Genomic DNA, 19668 nt, shown 5'->3' with positions numbered 1-19668 from the left:
TGAGTACAGAGTTTCAGAATATTTAGTGATTGGGATGAGGAATGAGAATGTTTTCAAAATCTATAACAAATCGCAATGAACAAGGATGATGACATAGCAGCCTCACCATAAGAATGCATGAGTTGGGGCTCAAGGAAGCAGAACAAAAGAAGAAGGCATGCATAGATTTTTCACAGGTGAGCTTGTTGAACAAGCGGTATTGTAATGGAATTACACTGCTACATTTCTGAAATAGATGAGGCTCTGATGTCATCAACACTGTTCAGTGTAATTTGTTAAAGATTTTCAATTTATTGGTTTCTCTGCTTAAGGACCACAATAAATTCCACAAATCTATACATGGAGCTGTCGATTTATGTGCTACATGATGTGAAATTATTAAAATCGTCCGGAATGCCCCTTTAATGCCTGTAATAGATTGTGTAGCCAGCATTAAAACTGTGCATTGATATGCGCATGTGAAAGGTATGCATATTTCACGCTTATTTTAGTACATGGACTAAATTTAAGCCTGGGTATTGATTTACACCACCTTTGTGAATACGGGCCACCGTGTCCAGTGATTACCCCCATATAATTGGGAGTGAATGCATGTGTGTATGTGAGGCTTTATGGATGAGTTTAGCTAGGCTGCATGTTTGTGTGGAGGGGCCATAGAAGGCATGTGATGGCACATCTCTGCCCCCCACACTGGCGAAACATCACTGTTACATTAAACATTGTTGTAATGTACATCTCTTCTACTTGCTAAGTAGTAAGAGTTTAGACTGCCATTGCATGAGGTATTGCAAGACCTCCCCTTCCCATGGCCATTCTTGCCTGTGTTGAGACTAAGCATTCATCACTTTAAATACATGTATTTACAAATGATCCGCATTCTTGTTGGAGGCTAGTGTGAATGCAGGGTATGGCAATTGGGGTGGGAGCTTAAGACTGGAGCAATCGTTGCAGGAGCAAATGGTGAATGTGTGTGTATGAATTTTGGTTGTTTGGGTATGGAGAAAAAGAGATGGGGGTCGGGGGGATGTGTCCAAGATGAATATGTTCCATTGAGCGACAATTGGGGTGTAATTTTAGAGTTAAAAAAGATTTTTGGTGAATTAAAATGAAGTGAACAACATACACAGTCATCATGGAGCATGACTGACTGTATGCGAGATTCACCTTTTAAGTTTGATATAGATAGGATCAATGACACTGAGTAAAGTCTCTGCATGGATTAAATACTAGTATATCAAGGGGACCTCAACTCTGCTTCCAAGTTACTAACTGCTAAATACATTGTAGACTGACATAAAGCTGCTTGTTTGTTTCACAGAAATTGAGCGTGTACAAAAGTTTGGAACATGGCACAATGCACAAGTAGCCAATGAGATATGAAGTTTGATGTTCATCTCACACTTCTGCACAGTGCTTTCACAGCCTGGGACCAGTGTGGTGTGCACAGATGGCAAAAAAAATCAGATTGTACTATTTTACAATCAATCGCCACTATACGTATTTAATCAAGGGGACACAGTTCATCGAGTAGACATGTTACTAAAATATCCACACACTTCTCCATCACACAAGTCACAGGTGGTCATGGATAGGTTGACAAATTTAGTGTGAGTGAAATGAAATGGTGTGAAATGTTTGCACAAGTGAGTCATCCATCTGGAGGGCATTTCATGAAGAGTTTGTCATATTTCGTCTGACAAACTGTTAAAAGCTACAGAAATCCTTGCATGAGATTGGCTGACAGCATATTTGTCGGACAAAGTTGTTGGACAAAATGCTTCATGAAATACCCCCCTGTTCTTAGCTAAATGGAGTAATGTTCATCGATGACTCTCTTTTCTCCTCTTCAGTCCATACTCCCCCCTCCCCCTCCCCTTTCACTTTCCTTGTCGAAGATATGTTAAAGGTGCATGGTCCCTGTGTTTTAGTCAAATGCGTACGCGGGCGCACGGCGCAAGTTTCCTATAGAGACCTACGCTATCGACTCCTCTTTAGCGCTTGTGCTTTGGCCCACTTCCCCAAGTCCGAAGAAGTCCGATTCATTGTAGTCGGTGGTCGGATCACAGTTCGGCTCATGATTCGGCTGAGGGGGATGACAGCTTTAGCAAACTTCTTTTGTGATGTCATAATAACAAGCACATATGCACGCACCGTGGCATTACTACAGACTGCGCGATGCACAGAGAAGACAACGAAGGCAACGTTACTTAGCAACACCTACGCACTTTACTCTTGATGACGGCTCAACTTCGGTAATCTTCGTATCAATGCTAACGGTGGTCGGCAGTATCATCAACAGTGCCCTCTACACTACCGGGACTATGCACCTTTAATCAGCTCTTGCACAGGTGACTCAATTTACAACGAAGTCTGCAGGACCAGAGGTTTTCTTTTGGTATAATAAAATGTCGTTACAGCTGAACAAATGAAGTATATAAAGATATATACGCCTAGATAATGATTTTAGGACCTGAATTTTCACTTGCAACAAAATTTCTATATCACCAAGTTTGTTATGCTAGGTGGGCACTGTACCTAGTTTTACCACAAATACATTATGTGGTTTCAATGAATGGAGAAATGTAAGTAGAATGTAACAAAGGTTGGGGAAAATTGGACCAATCTGTTCAAGACATAATATATTTTCAAAGTTTTGGTGTTAAGCCACATGCCCTCATTGCTGGATAAGATTACAAAATATACAAATAGTGAATGGTCACGAGTGCGATGGTACAAGATTTCGCACGAGGTGAAAGATAGAGGTACTCTATTCAACGAGGCAAAGCCAAGTTGAGTAGTGCGCCTCATCAGCCGTTTACAAGGTTGGCACCAAGACTGTACAGTGTACAATGCACTACTTTTCTCAATGCTCAGAATTCACATACTGTACATGTTAATGAGATAAGAGCCCCTTAAGGTGTCTCCATTTTGCTGTTAGAGCTTGTCGATGCACAGAGCAAACCAAAGTGGCACACCGTGGCACTCATTTCATAAAACATTTTGCCGCACCCAACTTTCACAAAATTGCTGCTCCCATGGTGACCAGCTAGGCAGCTTTCATTTTGGCTGATAACCAGTCAACAGCATCTCGTAATAATACAAAGTTATGATAATTTACAGTCCTCTGTCTTCAAATGATGCCCCAGTCTTACAAGTTAAAGGGATGGTATAGTATTGGTGGAGAAGAGAAATGGGTTTTTAACTCTTTGCGAGATACCAAGAAACCATTTATGAAATAGTACAGACCATACCATTCAGGGGAATTCAAAATTTATTGGATGAAAATCGATTTTGGAATGGCTGAGACATCCAAAAACAAAGTAAAACAAAGAGATCATAATAAAAGGTGGGTCCCACCATTTATTAGGATTGCTCTGTTTTGGATATCTCAACCATTTCAAAACTAATTTTCATCAAATAAATGTTGAATTCTTCTTGGAATTACATGTTCTTTCATATTTCATGAAAGGTTTCTTATTGTCTCACCAAAAAATGTTAGAAACCCAAAGTTAGGTGTCAACCAAACCTTTACGATCTCTTTAAAGCATTTCCCAGACGCTTCAGAGTACTGCATCACATCATACTCCACTGCATCAACATGCCACAGTGTACGGGTAGTCCCCGTTAAATTCAATTCATCCTCATTTCGTTCTTCATCAGAATATCAAATGAAAATCAAAGAACTCTCAGAATTCAATATTTCACTGACATTATCTGACAAATGGTAATCAAATTGTGAACAGTACTCTTTGGGCAGTCTGATGAAACAAATCATGTTCTGCCAAATACGTGGGGGAACCACTGGAGCACATTGCTAGAAAAAAAAAAAAAAAAATTGTCTCTCCCACGGCTAGTCATGCAAAGTTTCTAAAAATGACCTTGAGAACAACAAATTTGTGCATTCTATAGACAGTAATGCCAATCCTGAATTTGATGGCACTGAATTAAATGAGCAAGCAGCAATAGGCAGAATGCTTTTTTCCCCTTTCATTTTTTTTTTCTTTTTCTCTCTCTCTCTCTCTCTCTCTCGCAATCATACACTGGTATACAACAACAGCTGGTAATGACAATATTGACAGTATTCCTGCACATCATAGAGTAACTGTACAGAATAATTTAATGGAGACTTTTTCCTTTTTTTTCCTTCTTTTTTTACAATTCATTTGCTGTCACAGTATGTTTACAATATTTTTGTAATTTTCCTTTTTTAAATACACTGTATTACAATCATATTTTCAAATGTATGGTACAATATTGATAGAGCATTTCACAACAAAGTTCATTAAGATTGTGGCACTTAAAAAATGTTAACGACATTCACAGGATCGCTTTAAACTGATATATTACTGTACCTTTCATATGCGTACATTGAGATAGGGCACTGAAATACACCAGTGGCCAACATTTCTACATTATATACCACTACCTGAAAACTAATATATGTTTTTAGTATTATTCTCTAAAATATTGATTATCAGTCATGCTATGATGTAGACATATAATCCCAAGTTCTCTGGAGCATGTCCAATCACAAAATCCTCTCATTTATTTTACAATTTAATGTCACTTACTGTGAACCTGACAGTAAATACTGTATCACTCCATCAGTCAAATGCAATTACAATCCACACTCACACACACACACACACGATTAACACACATATGCACTTGTAAAACTGTACATATGTCCATGCATAAACAAACTCTCACATTTCAAGCACACACACTCATACACACATTTTAGTCATGCATGCACACAGGCACACACACCTTCGATCATAATTGACTATGAACCTCTCTACAATATTACTTCTATCCCCCCCCCCCCCCCCAATCAATCCTCCTACAGTCAAAAAGAGGATACACACACAACTTGAACTTACACTTGGACAGAAGGGAGGTGAAAACTCAAATCCACAATTCAGACAAAGATGAACCAACTGTCAAAATTATGTGTAACATGCACAGAGAAATATGTTAAGTTGACCAATTACAGGCATCAAAGCATGGTCGTTGGGGATGAAGGGGGTGGCCAGATTGCATTCTAGCATTCCTTCCTTTTCCTTGTTTTCCAAGATTTCAGTACTTTTCTGTCCCATGGGCACCACATCGATTGCAGAAAACATGACAAGATTTTTACAGCACTCATCACAGAGGTTGCACATCTTCTAACCATGGGTGACTTTCATGTTTCCCTCACCATTAGTATAACTAAAAAAAAAATTAAAATAACAAAACCAAAGTAAATCTGATTTACCAGTCAGAATTAAGTATTAACAGATTCTGTGTTCTGTTTTGCAATGTGCGATGACATTGTGGGATCACAACTCCAGTCCTATAATAACAAGGCTGTTTGAAATGAGCATATTCCTCTGTATACAACTACAACAACAACAACAACAGCAACAACAACAACAACAACAACAACAACAACAACAACAACAACAACAACAACAAAAATCTTCATTCAACCAGTTGTAGTCATAATGCCCTGTTGCAGTACAAACATGACTTACATGGTTACACTGACATCACTTCTCAGGAGTGGGATATGAACACACTATATGTGAAAGAGGAAAAGCACAGTTAGAACAGACTCTTCTTTTTTAGGATCATGGTACAGCGAGCGACAAAACAGACTTGGCTCGAAAAAGTTACTTTATATGAGGCAAGGCGTGTAATGATGTGTTTTTTACTGTACGGAATGAAAACAAAGATTTTCTCACATGTAAGATCCACTAAGTGTGTGCGTGTGTACATATTTATCACACAAAAACTAGACTTAGATAGAGTTAAGATGAAGTTTAACCTACCTGAAATGTTTACCTGAACTCAAATATCTCAGAAAAGAACCAATGTCACATTCTGTGTTCTTTATATCAAAAATAAATGCACAAACTCCCTTCTGATTATAAACCATGAACAACAGAGATATCATAGCAGCTAATGCAATTCTTGCACAAAATTGCAAATTCATGTATCAACACAAGGGCACTACAGCCCATCCACACTAGCAACACACTGACCCCTAAATGTCATGGATGACTCAAAGTGACCGATTGACCTCTTGCTCCATATCCTGGCATTGGACCAGTATGACACAACAGATAATATAGTACACTGACCTATGAAAGCTGTGTGACCAATAATACATGCATTATGCCACAGTGACCAAGCTGAAATTTGACACACTGTGATAAAGGTTTGCTGATTTCCATGTACGACAAGATAGGACAATCAGGCCACAATTTAAGGTAATATCTCTTATCGGGGTCAGGTGACAAACAGCCTTCTTCCGGTGAAACAGACATGTCCTCACTTACAGCACATTGCTAGCCATTTGTTTAGTTGTTTAGTCTTTCAGCTTCGCTATTGTGCAGTGACAAGCATGAAATGTTCTGGGCAAATTAATTTTTCACACCAACATGTGTAGACATTCGACCAAGACATGAGATTAACTATGGAGAATTCTTCCCCTGTAATTGTTTTTATGCCTTTTATATCAAACCATGGCTAGGCTATGACATATTCCACTCCTGTTTTCTCAGTCATCTAACATGTACACAGGCTAATGAATAAAAAAAAACACACAAAAAATGAACTTCTCTCAAGTACAACATACTAAATATAAAAAAAAAACCCAAACATTTCCTGCCATTAACCATGTTTGCCCCATGAAAAATTCCATCACAACACAAGGTTCCTCATTCCTTCAGTCCTGGACTAAACTCTATTATCCTTACAAAATTACAAGATAAAACAGTAATCTACAAAACAAAACAAAACCAGACCAGCAATACCTTTGAGCCAAACATCCAAATGCCATCAGTACCCGTTTCTGTTTTGAATCATAGCCAGAATGCTATTGCTCAGAAATTAAACACAATACAAAAGAACACAAACAAACACTTAACAAAAAACAAAACAAAATAAAACAAAACAACTGCATAAGCTGTAGCCTAAGCCAAACGGGTGACCTGACTGCTAATCCAAGCATGGCTGATAAACCAACAATGCAAAAATTCACATCAAGAATGGGAAGAAATTCACACGGTGTCTTTTTTTTTTTTTCCTATTTATGAGACTTTGTGGTTGAATTGGAATGCACGATGCACACAGTTATACTTTAATATGGGAAGGTATCTCAATTCCTTCATGAACATTTCACACAAAACCCTATACAGGAGAAACATAAACAGGAAAAGAGTTGAAGAGGAGGAGCAGGAGAAGAGATGGAACAGAAGAATACCAGATGGAAACTTTAGGAAGAAGGGAAGGAAAGATACACAAATAATATATAAAGGAAGGAGAAACAGAAATACACATTGTAATATACAGTACATGTGGTTTTAAGGGGCCAGAGGACAGACATGATAATATGAAAGGTTGGTTTCCTTGTAAGGGTTGAAAAAAAATCCAGTCTTTCTTTTTTTTTTCTTTCTTCCTGTTGCATTCAGCTGAAAAACATGCCATTACACATGCAAGCAGAATGTCTGCATATTGTTATAAGCCACTGAGCATGACTGGCTGTGGTATACAAACATGCCATGTTTAACACCCTGTTTGAATGGGTTTGCTGTTATTGGATGTTGTTTCTTTTTCCCCCTTCAAGGAAACAAAGACTGCAATGTGTGATTGATCATTCCTAGAGTTCATTCATCATGACCCTTGACCCTTGACCCTTGACCCTTGGTTGGCATTATGTGCATACAGATGTTATAGGGATCGTATAGTTTAGGTTGAGACCTAATTTCAGGTTTCTAACATTTTTTGGTGAGATAATGAGAAACCTTTTATGAAATATGAAAGAGCATGTAATTCCATGAGGAATTCAACGTTTATTCGATGAAAATTGGTTTTGAAATGGCTGAGATATCCAAAACAGAGCGATTTTAATAAAGTGTTGGACCCACCTTTTATAAAGATCGCTTTGTTTTACTTTGTTTTTGGATGTTTCAGTCATTCCAAACCCAATTTTCATCAAATAAACATTGAATTCCTCTTAAAATGGTATGCTCTGTACTATTTCATGAGTGTTTTCTTGGTATCTCGCAAAAAGTTAAAAGCCCAATTCTCATCTCCACCAATACTGTACCATCCCTTTAAAACCCTTGGACTTCAGTAATATGCGGACTATGAGTTTACCATTCATGACTACTGTATACATCAACAGCAAATCTTACTTTTCGAGAATCAGGACTTCCCAACAATTTCTCCAGTGGTTGAATTCAAAATTGTGGAGCACGGGACTGAACGGAGAATAATATGCATGCATGTCACCATCATGCTGGGATCAGATTTAACATTTCCGAGTGTTTCTAATTCGCCAATAGCACCTGACTTGCGAAAATCACGAAAATAAAAACCTCACAAAATATTTGGCATACACAATACTTCATCTCTCATGTTTCCAATAGCATTGAGAGGACTTACAGACACCATACCTCCCCTTTATTTCAGGCCACAAACTCCTTATTTTCCTGGCATACATCACCACACACAGAGAACTAAAATCACAGTATATAAGGAGAGTCCACTACATCCGATGTTGTAAGGAATGTTTGATGCACAAATACCCTCGTCAAACTTGAAACATTGCCAATAATGTACACACACTTCCCATTTATAAATGGATATAATCACCATAAGTCATAAGAATTTGGCAAAAATATTTTACACGTGGAGAATCCACAGCTTAACGGCTATATTTTTGTTTTATTTTTCTTTCTAATTGTATCCTCTCTGTCATGAATGGATGTGAATTATATACATCTCTTCACAAACGAGAACAAAATGAATGGCCTGCAAACGTTATCATATTCCTGTATGTTCAGTCCAATCCCCCAACCTCCCTCCCTCCCTCCCTCCCCCCCCCCCCCCCCCCCACAATTTTCCAATCTCGGATATGTATTAGCATTAGCGCTAAAATAGGCATCTTCTGCCAAACGATAGCATGTTCCCCTGTCTTGATATCAACAAAACTACCCGGTAAGTATCCCTCAAATAAACATTTGACTCTTTCTATCCACACATATAAGTTATGTACTTTGGGCATCATACTACCAGATAGATGTGGTGTCAATAACAGTACACCTCACCAATGTTTGCTCTTTCTACAGAGAGACAATAGTGTCAGAGAGTAAAGGAAGTAGGTATTCTCCTCCTCCTCCTTAATTTCCTCCCCTTCCCCTTCATTCATGGTTACATAACAAGCCAGTCATAATGCCCAATTATCAATTTTCATGGTCTACCATCCCAGTACTTAGCAGCGGCAGGAGTGAAGACAAATCCATAATCAGCATATTTTCAAGACAAAATCAGCTACTTTTCTTCCATAACTATTGGCTTTGAAATTTCATGAAACTGTCACATTTCTGATAGCCACAAGAAATTTTACAGACAAATTATGGTAAAGAATGGTAGATCAAGGATTCTGTACGCCGACACCGTGCTGCGTCATCTTTAAAACAATGTAGATTCGTGCACAAGGCATACCAGCCGGTAGGCCTACGCTCAAGCAGCTGCTCCGCACATGCACATGTACTTGGCGGGCAATAGTTTTGATTTCACTCCGGCTATAGTAGAACCATCTACCGTGTACCTGACCATGAGAAAACTTGCAGAAATAGCCTCTTATACACAATAATGGATGTTGTAAGGCCCTGTCCAAGACAGAAAGCTGAACATTAATACCTCATCATAACTTGTTTTGAGCACTGTTTATAGAGCAGAAGACAAGCATTGGCATAGGCCCTATCTGATATCACACCAACCAAATTAATATGACTTTTATGTAATTCCCTATGTATCTCATATCTGCAACATCAACATAGTGTGCACATTTAATTAAATGGTTTAGTATTTCACTGCATGAATCTGCATATTCTTTATTCCTTGTATGAAAGAAACATGAAAAAAATAAACAAAACAAAAACATGAGCACAGACAGCTTCGGGTACTTCACAATACTTGTATATTCTTCACAGCAATTGTGAATATCTTATTGGATACTAGTAGCTAATACGATTTGTTTTAAACCAGTGACAGTATCACCTTAGCACAACGTTTTGTGTCAGTTTCTTCGGTTTTTTTTCACCACACTGTACTGTCAATCTCTCAAACACATTCCCTCTTAACACACATATCATTTTAAAAAACACATTCATCCTCTGAACCACTCAAAATAAAAGTCACTTAAAACCACATAAAACCAAGATATCTTTCATAGCACCTATACAGTATTTCTCAACATTTCCTGCTAGAACCCACTCTCATTGTCAAGCTGACCCACATATCCCTGAAATATCATACAAACGAGCTGTATTCAATAAACCCACACCCTGACAAACACTCAATAATGAGGTAAAACAAAAGAAAGATGTAATCTGCCAAACAAGAGGCAGAAAGCATGCTAAAGCAGCTTCTATCATGCATGCATAAACCCCATTCATGGCAGTTCTGGTGACTTCCTAAAGTCATCATCGTATTTTAATATGCGAACCTGCTTTTTTGGAATCTTCCAAAATCTCTACACAAATTTTTTATACACATACCTGTGCAAGGAGGTGATTCAAATAGTGCTCTCAAGGGGGTTCATCTCCTCTCCTCAAACTTCTTCACAATGCATTCAACATAAAAGAGTTGATGCCATGACCTATGCTCACATATTTTCCCAATCAAAATCTAGCACCAAAAAGTATTCATATTCTCACTCAATACATACTTCACTCCTACAGCCCAGTGATGAATATTCTAGTTCTTCTACGCAACGATGAAAACAAGGGACATTCTCAGTGTTAAATTGTTAGATATTTTCACTCCCATTGAACACTTGGATGCATTTTATGTCCAACAGTTGGCATCCATGAGTATTATTACCAATATTATCTTTATTTTTCGTACAATTGTACCTCACTGTAACACACACAGTAATCAATCCTTCTACACTTAGCACAATGGCGTAAGTACTTCACGGTGCAACATCCATGCATGTACATGTTGTGAATGATCCATGCTAATCAACAAGGTTCACCAGTCTAGACAGAGAGATGCAGCAGACCGTATCTCACTTTGACTCCAGGGGGAAACAAACTCAGTATGATACAGTAAGGTAACACTCCCTATGAACTCAGAGCATAGAAAAGAATAAGATCACTGTGCATTAATAGCAATTAACACACAAGTGGGAAGTGTGGGGGAGAAGGGGGCAGTGGTGTGTGTGTGTATGTCTGTGGCTTCCTCTTGTTTGTATGGCTGTTGTTTTTCTTCTTTTTAGATCCAAGGGCAGAAAGCAAAGAACAAAAGCAGACACAAACAATTCTAGTGGAGCAAAAAACATTTAAACACATAACTGCATACTCTACTGAACGGATTTACAAGCAAACAAACAATTATATGATATATATAAGCAGAAAAGAGCTTACAATACAAGGTTACTAGACCCCATTTTTGTATGCAAGTGGTACATGCATGCTTTTAGCTTTGGAGCAAAACTAAATACACATTGAGACCCCAAAATGACTTCCATGAGACATTTTTTTTTCCCCTTGGTGCGAAATCTTGGAGCAAGCAATGTATACCCCAACAACGGAGACAAAAAAGCCGAATGATATCAACTTCAGCTTTAGTAAACATAATGATTTCTACGTATTTAAGAGGGTGTTGGATCTTGTGATCTTCCATAAAATTAAAAAACTCCCGTTGCACAAAAACTCCAGCGACACTTTGCATGAAATATATCTCGTTGAGGGAAAGAGCAAACAAAGCAAGAAATAATACATGAATACGGGATGATGATGATAGAAAAGTGTGTGATAGATCTGAACAGCATCATACCATGATATAAACACTGGCAGTGTTAACTTCAAAAGGAAGTATGTGACATCAATATGAGAAATATTCTTCTACCCCTTCTCCTGAGAGTCCTTATTGAATGCTCAATCAAAAAATACTACTACTAATAATAATAATTGGAGGCCTGAATAAGATTTTTCCCCCTTTTGATAAAAAAAAAAAGGGGGGGGGGGAGGAGTTTTATAGCAAAAAGGGGCAATTTACATGCTGGTAGTAGAGACTGATAGGGAGGCTTCCAGAAATGGAAATGATGCAAAGTTATAGGCATATCTAAAAAGCATCAAGTTTGGTTTGACTGAGTTGATTATATTTTCTAATATTGTTTTTGTTGAAGACACTCCTATTCTTATCTCCCCCCTTTTTTGTTGCCAAGGAGGTTAACTCCCATTAAAACATAGTATAGTGTTCTCTCCTTTCAGTTTCTACATCCTTCAATCTGAAACAAAGGGCTAAGTCTTCGTATTTCATCTTTGAATGGGAATAATTGCATTAGAAATTGAATTTTTTTTGGAAGAGAAGGAAGCATGTACTGTAAGAGTGGATATTTTCGCGCGACTAATTTTTCGCGCTCGGCAGGGTTAGAAGAGTTTCGCGTGTTTTTAATCCCGCGGAATCAAGACGTCAACTACTGGAACATATGGCAAGCAAAAATATTTGCGTGCTTTTATTTTCGCGCTAGTTTCTGGTTGCGCGAAATGCGCGAAAATTTCAACACCGCGAAAATTTCCACTTTTACAGTAATACATCAACATTTTGGGGCATCATCATCACCTACTACTCCTTAATTAGCACAAAAGATATGCTGTGTAGAATGTGTCTGCTTACAAGGGTAAATACTGTTGGCAAATGTCTTTTCGATCATATAACACTATACACTGAGAAATACTTGGCTGTGACTGGCAGATGGCTGTACCGTACGTAACTTGTAACCATCAAATGGTAATTACACAAGAGTGAATATGAGAATTTTAAACTCTGCTGCCCACTAATAGTCAGTATAGAATATGCACAGTAGGCCTACAGGCCAACATTCACACCAACTATGTACACACCAACACTAATACACACACACACACACACACACACACACACACACACACGTTCATTCAACACGATCAGGCACACACAAAAAGTCTGTGTTCCATTACCTCGATCTGCAAAAGTAGCTTCACAACTGACCAAATAGTTTACTTATGGTACTGTCTATGAAAGAGACGTGCAAGAACCCCAAAACAACAAGAAAAGTTACTCTCCAATCAACTTCTTTACATCGCCATGACATAGAATCACAGAATGACAAATTACCACTGCCCATCACACACTGCCGTATCCTAGTTCTACCAAAATTACTCGTTACAAGAAAAAGAGTTTGTCACATAAATGTGCTTTATGTCGGCACATAGTGAATCCACACAAGAGATGCCTCTCTTCCATTTACAGGAGACCTCTGGATGATTTTCAGACTTTTGCATTTGAACAACTGTGGATTCTGAGTACAGAGTATCAGAACCTATAGTGGTTGGGATGAGGAATATGAATGTTTTCAAAATCTATAACAAATTGCAATGAACAAGGATGATGACATGGTAGCCTCACCATAAGAATGCATGAGTTGGGCCTCAAGGAAGCAGAACAAAAGAAGAAGGTATGGTAGCCTCACCATAAGAATGCATGAGTTGGGCCTCAAGGAAGCAGAACAAAAGAAGAAGGTATGCATAGATTCTGCACAGGTGAACTTGTTGAGCAAGCGGCATTGTAATGGAATTACATTGCTACATTTCTGAAATATGTGAGGCTCCTTTGTTATTAACACTGTTCAGTGTGATTTTTTATGATTTTTCAGAGTATTGGTTTCTCTACTCAAGAACCTCAATAAATTCCACAAATGTATACATGGAGCTGTCAATTTATGTACTATATGATGTGAAATTTTGAAAAACATCTGTAATACTTATTCAAGGCTTTGTGTGTTCTGAGTGCTGATTGGTACAGAAACCCTACAGCACTGTTCACACTGTCTAAAGTCTCTGGCACAGAAAGGGTTTGAGCGTATTATATCATCTGAATGCAAAATTCAGATTCATATGAAATGTTAAGTTGACACAGAGGTGTGTATGTACGGTACTAGGACCATATCACTGTATATGGCGGATTCAGGACTTTCTCTTCATTTCAGTGTAAACGCGCAAAAGGCCAAATGTGGGGCCAAAATTGGGCGCGCATTTGGCCACACTCTGGAGGTGGTCTCAGCCGCGGCCGAGCCTCGGCCGAGCCCGACCTTTTCTAAGTGTAAATGCAAACTGGGCCAAATGCGCGGCCAATTTTAGTCTGGCTTCCAAACCCTCTGCCTGTATATTTCGCTATTCAGGACATTAACCCCCTCAACGTCGAAAAGTAGTATAGTTTAAGGTGGTTTTGTCCTGCAAAGGATTTTTCCTTCGGCAAAGGCCTTTGCCCGAACGGCGACTTTGTCACCACCGAATCCAGTTGGATAAGGGTCTGAAAACCAGACTATACCAAATTGCGTTTATTTACAAGCAGAGCGCCACTACGACAAGATATTGAAAGGTTTGAATTAAAAGCGCGGCCGAGCCCGGCAGTGTAAACGGACAAAATTGCCGGGGCTCGGCCCCGCAATTGAGGCTGGGCTCGGCTGCGGCTCGGCCCAGCCCCGCACTGTAAACGGGGTCCAAGTGAAGCTTACTTTAATATGTGCCTTTTAGCATCTGAAGTGTCAAGAGTCTAACGTCTCAAGTTCAATGTTTGCCCCTTTTAATCTCTCTATGAATAAGAACCTGCAAACCAGACTCTAACCCAAAGGATCTCTCAAACTGAAAATTCCCCTTAGTAAACTAGAAACTCTAATCGCATGAGGTGGAAGTGTGACGTCTCTTGCAGTGAGGACTTAGCTCTAAGTTTATTGATGCTCTCTGGAGCTATGTTATCCTGATCTCTGATCACATATATGACAACATAGAGTAGGGGGAGAGAAAGCCAATCTCAAATAGGAGAAAAAAAACAACATCTTAAGCAGGAGAAATTCAAATTTAACCGGGAGAGCAGGAGATTTTGAGAAAACTGCCCCAAAGCGGGAGAGCTGGAATCTTCGAACATGAAGTAGGAAGTAGTATGAATCATAAGGCTGATTATAAACAAGAAAATGAGTTGTGAGTGCTATACAGGATGTAATACTATCTCAGCGAATGACAATACAGGGTATTCCCCACATCCTTAATATCTGTGCATGAGATCTCAGGTGTTAAGAAGGGGAAATGATCCTCAAGACATCTTAGATACATAAGAGTTCACGCAACAAAAGAAGCACAAGTATTGTAATGCCAGCTTTAATATAATAATATGGATCATATTTACACAGTGTCCAATGTCCAAATCTTGAAGGTTGTAGGAATACGTGAACGTGACATATATACGAGTAACATGAACCTGGCTACATGAAGCTCATGTCTATTAACTCATCCACACAAATGCCTTCTCCACAGGATGGAAACAGGTGACCACAAGAGGAAAGTAATGGCTTAATACTACTTTAGAAACACAAGATTCCTTCCATTATAAGTTAAATTAGCTTACATTTTAGGGGTTTTGAAGTGGTGGTGGGCCCGGTGCCACACTCAAATAATCTCCAGAAGAGAGGAACGCATCACCGCTCTTTCTACACCTCAATCTGCTATCTCCTTAATCTGGGTGATGACCTGCACTATGCATTCATGAGCTTGCGACCAACCCATTACTGCATTTGCTCTTTCATCACAGTTAGAGTATCCACAAGCACAACATACAGGACCTCAATGCCTGCATTCCACTGGCAAACATGCATATACATAATATATTGACACTGAGGGGCACCTGAGAATGTTACGAGGCATACAGGATTTCTTAAAATGAGATCTTTGTTTTGACATGAGTGACCATGTAATTGACACCTTCCTCCTTCTTCTCCTCTTCCCCAAATCTCCCCTATCCCTTCCCTACCCCTGTTCACCTCTTTTTAAACCTCCCCCAAAACATCATTGTCTTGAAATCAATTTTGAAAGTATGGCACAAGTGTATTTCAAGGACAGCAATGGAAATACATGCTGTATATTTACAAATAACCCCCCCGGGACTGATTTGTATTAAGCACTCTCATTGCGGGGCACAGCAAGCTCAGAAACATAGGACTGGGTAGCAAGGTGACTTTATTAAAGCAATTTGTGCAATGATGGCTGTTTTTGCTGATTAGATGCCAAACATTGATGATGGGGACAAAGCAATCAGATAATCAATTGAGGACTGTACTATAATGATTCTTGCTGTGACTGATAACTCTGCTGAATCATCTGAACAATGTCTATCTACAACAACTCGCTATAAAACACTCGCTTTCGCCTGCCCCCCAAGGCACAATCATTTCAGTTCTTCAATCATGATAAAACAACAACAAAAATGATAACTGATCTAGAAGCTGATTTGCTGCGATACCAAACTCAAGACACTTTTTCTGAATTCCATTAGACTTTCACCAGACCTATTCTTTGCCTCTCTGTCATCATAAAAGAGTAAATCTAGCAGAACAAATTCAAAACAAAGAAAATGAACAAAATTCCGAGTAAATAACAGACATTTTCCTCCATTACTCCCTCCTTCATCTCTTCCCATATCTCCTTCACCCTCTCTCACCTCTTCTAGTAATCCACTCAGCACGGCACCAGGTTCTCATTACATGTCAAACCACATGGCCGATAGCAGCATGCTCTACAGATGCACCTGTGTAGTAGATGACTCCAAAAACTGCAATCCAGCCAGTGATGTCACACCTCAGCCCTGTTGCTGTCTTTGATTCCTGTATTTCATTACTAGAACAATACATTTCTCAAGACAACAGGTTGACACCACATGGAATTCGGCACACCCCTGCATAATTTTTTCCTCTTACACTGAACACCCCATGGCAGCTACATGTACAGCTCTCTGAATGCCACCCTCATCCAGTCCACTAGTCCAGTTGGCGAGACACAAATACAAGAAACTACAGAGTGGTCTGGCAAACCAAGTTTCTTAATTCTCAATCTGACGCAACATCATAACGAGAAGATTCAATATCACCCTGCATGTATCAAATTATCACATCAGATACAATGTACGTTGTACAATGTGCATGTATCAAATTATCACATCAGACACAAATGTACATAAGACTTTGCCGACTGCCCCTTGGCAACAAAATGTTTGCTGCTCTCTTGTCGAGAGTCTGGCAAACGAAGGATTTCATGGGTCAGCAGGACATGAAGTACTTTAATGCCTGAACAGGAATGATAGTTTGCTCATGCTCTGGAAATAAATGCCGATATACCCTATGAAAGATTACAGCCAGAGCAAAATGTAGCTAAATCGTCTACCTAACTCACAGTCTCCAAATACATGTTCCCTTTAGTGTAGAGCAAAACAGTGCCCCACCAGAACACCCCTCCCAAGCAAGCCCTTCATCAATTGCACTCCGGTGAGCTGCTGCTGGCTGAGGGAAAGACCAGAATGTGGTCCATGGTGTGCTGCGGAGAGAGGCGGGCCTCAAAGGAGTGGGGGATGCTGTCTGCCGAGCCGGGGCTGGAGCTGAGGATGCCGTTGCTATCGGCAACGAGCTCCACCGGATGCTGCTGCTGCTGATGATGCGGCGACTGATGATGCTGGTGGTAATCTGAGGGAGATGCGGGATAAGCACGTTTGATGAGACCCGGTCTCAACTCAGAACGGAGCAAACTGGCCTGAATGGTCAAGGGTTAAGTTCGAGGGTCACAAGACGGGCGGTGAAGCGATGCAGTGAAAGGAGTTTAACAGAGATAAATGTCAGGAAATGTGAAATGGCAGAGGAAATTGGAGTTGCCAGAAAACATGCAGGGATGGAGATTAAAGGCAGGGGACCCAAGGCAGGGGACCCGAAGTTAAGATGTAATGAATACAATGCAAAAGCCAACAAACAAACACGATAGATATAGAGGTAGAGGAGCACCCATTTAAAGATTGGGAGGGAGAGTGCACAAGGATGGAGAAAGGGTAGCAGTTAACAGGAGGGAAACAACCAAATAAATGAAAGAAGTAGATGGAAAGTGTTAGTAGAAATATTCCACACCACACAATAGTTATAGTTAGTGATGAACAAAGGAGTGTATGGTAAATATCGGATATATATTAGTGATTAAAGTCTTGGGTATGATAACACTAGATACAAGGCTGTAAGTTTCAGATTTGATAGAGCAAGACCTCCACCAAAGATGAAAATGCAGACCATGAGATGCTTTGTTGGATAGCTTGATTACATGGCAGGGTTATAGCTGGCTCAGTGGGTAATTGGACTATATAAAGGGGACACAACAACAATCTGAAACAAACAGATTTGAACTTATAATCAGCATAATATGTCAGCAAGAGTGTTATGGGTGGTTTTTTTTTTTTTTTTTTTTTGATAGAAATGATTGCTTAAAATAAGAAGTGCTATCTATATTTTAGAGTAGGCAGGTGCATGTACTATTGATTCCTTAGTACTTAAACCCTATTTCAGTTACACTGACACAAAGGGCATCTTTTAAATGCATACAGCTAATAATATATCACAAAATCTTTTTATCTCACAATAACAATAGTATTAACCATACAAATTTCATAAGGGTATCTAGTGTACTGTAGAACAAATCTAGGCATTACGGATGCATAAAGTGTGTACAGTGAATCATCAATCTCAATGACAGCAGATGTTTCTACACCCGTCATAAGTACTCAATTCCATAACTTCATGCTTAAAGCTACTGGACGATGAATATCTGTCACCACTTACATGAATCATAGCAAAAAAAAAAGGCAAAGATAAGCCTGTTGTCAAAGCCATAATTGGTAATATATGTTCTGTTGGGTTCTTACAACACCAAGTTTACGAACTTAGATGTCAAGTGCACAGGCCTTCTTTTATCTAGGAAAAATTTGCTAATCTGAACACCCTTTTGCAAACATCACAAATTTTGCATGGTTGAAAGATAATGTTTCTAAACACTGTGTATGAAATCTTATGGTAATACAACTCATAATAAAAAAACAACAACTGAAAAACTAATCCACATCTTTTAAGAATAGGCTCCTATTTTGAAACGAGAATAACGGTCGGAAATTTGGGGGTGCAAATTAATTCACTAGGAAATTGTAGTAGTATTTCCCCCTCCATCACATGGAAGTTTTCCACTTTTGTTATTCTAAGGAAAGGTCTGACTCACCTACCTTCAATATACCAGATTATGAAAGGAATCTAACTTCCAGTGTTACAAAAGAGACCCATAGTAATTTAGTGTTTCTCACCTTTGCGCTTTCCTGAGGGGCCCGTCTCACTGATGGGAGACTCCGCCATGGCCTCAGCGATGGTCTGCTTGAGGTGTTCCTCCAGCATCTCACTACTGCGCTGGTGGCTGGGGTAGCTCTCTGGCCAGCTGCCACAGCTTACCTCCAACAGGTTGGAGGCGTGGTCAAATGTACCTGGCAACAGACATGGCAGACAGAGAACACCATTCTACATAAACAATTTACTCTCCTTGGGTGACAACAGGTCATGACAGTGGAAAAAAAAAGAAGAAATTTTTCGTGAGCAGGGATTTACCCTATGTCGGGGGCATGGTCAAATGTACCTGGCAACATACATGGCAGACAGGGAAACTCAGCTCAGGTATGAAATTTACTCTCCTTGAGTAACAGTAAGTCATACCTGACAGAGTCGCTGTGAAAAAAGAAAACTTGAGTGAGCCGGGACTTCCCCCATCTTGGAGGTGCGGTCAAGTT

General features: G+C 39.4%; 1 protein-coding gene across 1 annotated transcript in view; it reads right to left on the bottom strand.

The window, feature by feature from the left end:
* Positions 1-15000: 15000 nt before the first annotated feature.
* The window catches only part of LOC139742653 (BCAS3 microtubule associated cell migration factor-like), a 38179-nt gene continuing 33511 nt past the window's right edge, over positions 15001-19668 (bottom strand). The window contains exons 18-19 of the mRNA XM_071653179.1: positions 19195-19368; positions 15001-17548 (exon numbers count right to left, since the gene is read on the bottom strand). Coding sequence (XP_071509280.1) covers positions 17340-17548; positions 19195-19368 — 383 coding nt within the window. The 3' untranslated portion in view covers positions 15001-17339. The remainder of the gene's footprint in view (positions 17549-19194; positions 19369-19668) is intronic.

This window comes from Diadema antillarum, unplaced genomic scaffold (genome assembly GCF_040938485.1).
Source record: "Diadema antillarum isolate AM-2024a unplaced genomic scaffold, OU_Dant_1.0 seq00001012_RagTag, whole genome shotgun sequence".
NCBI classification, from domain to species: Eukaryota; Metazoa; Echinodermata; class Echinoidea; order Diadematoida; family Diadematidae; genus Diadema; species Diadema antillarum.
Note: the sequence above shows the minus strand (reverse complement) of the source record. Positions and strands in the feature narration are given on the sequence as shown.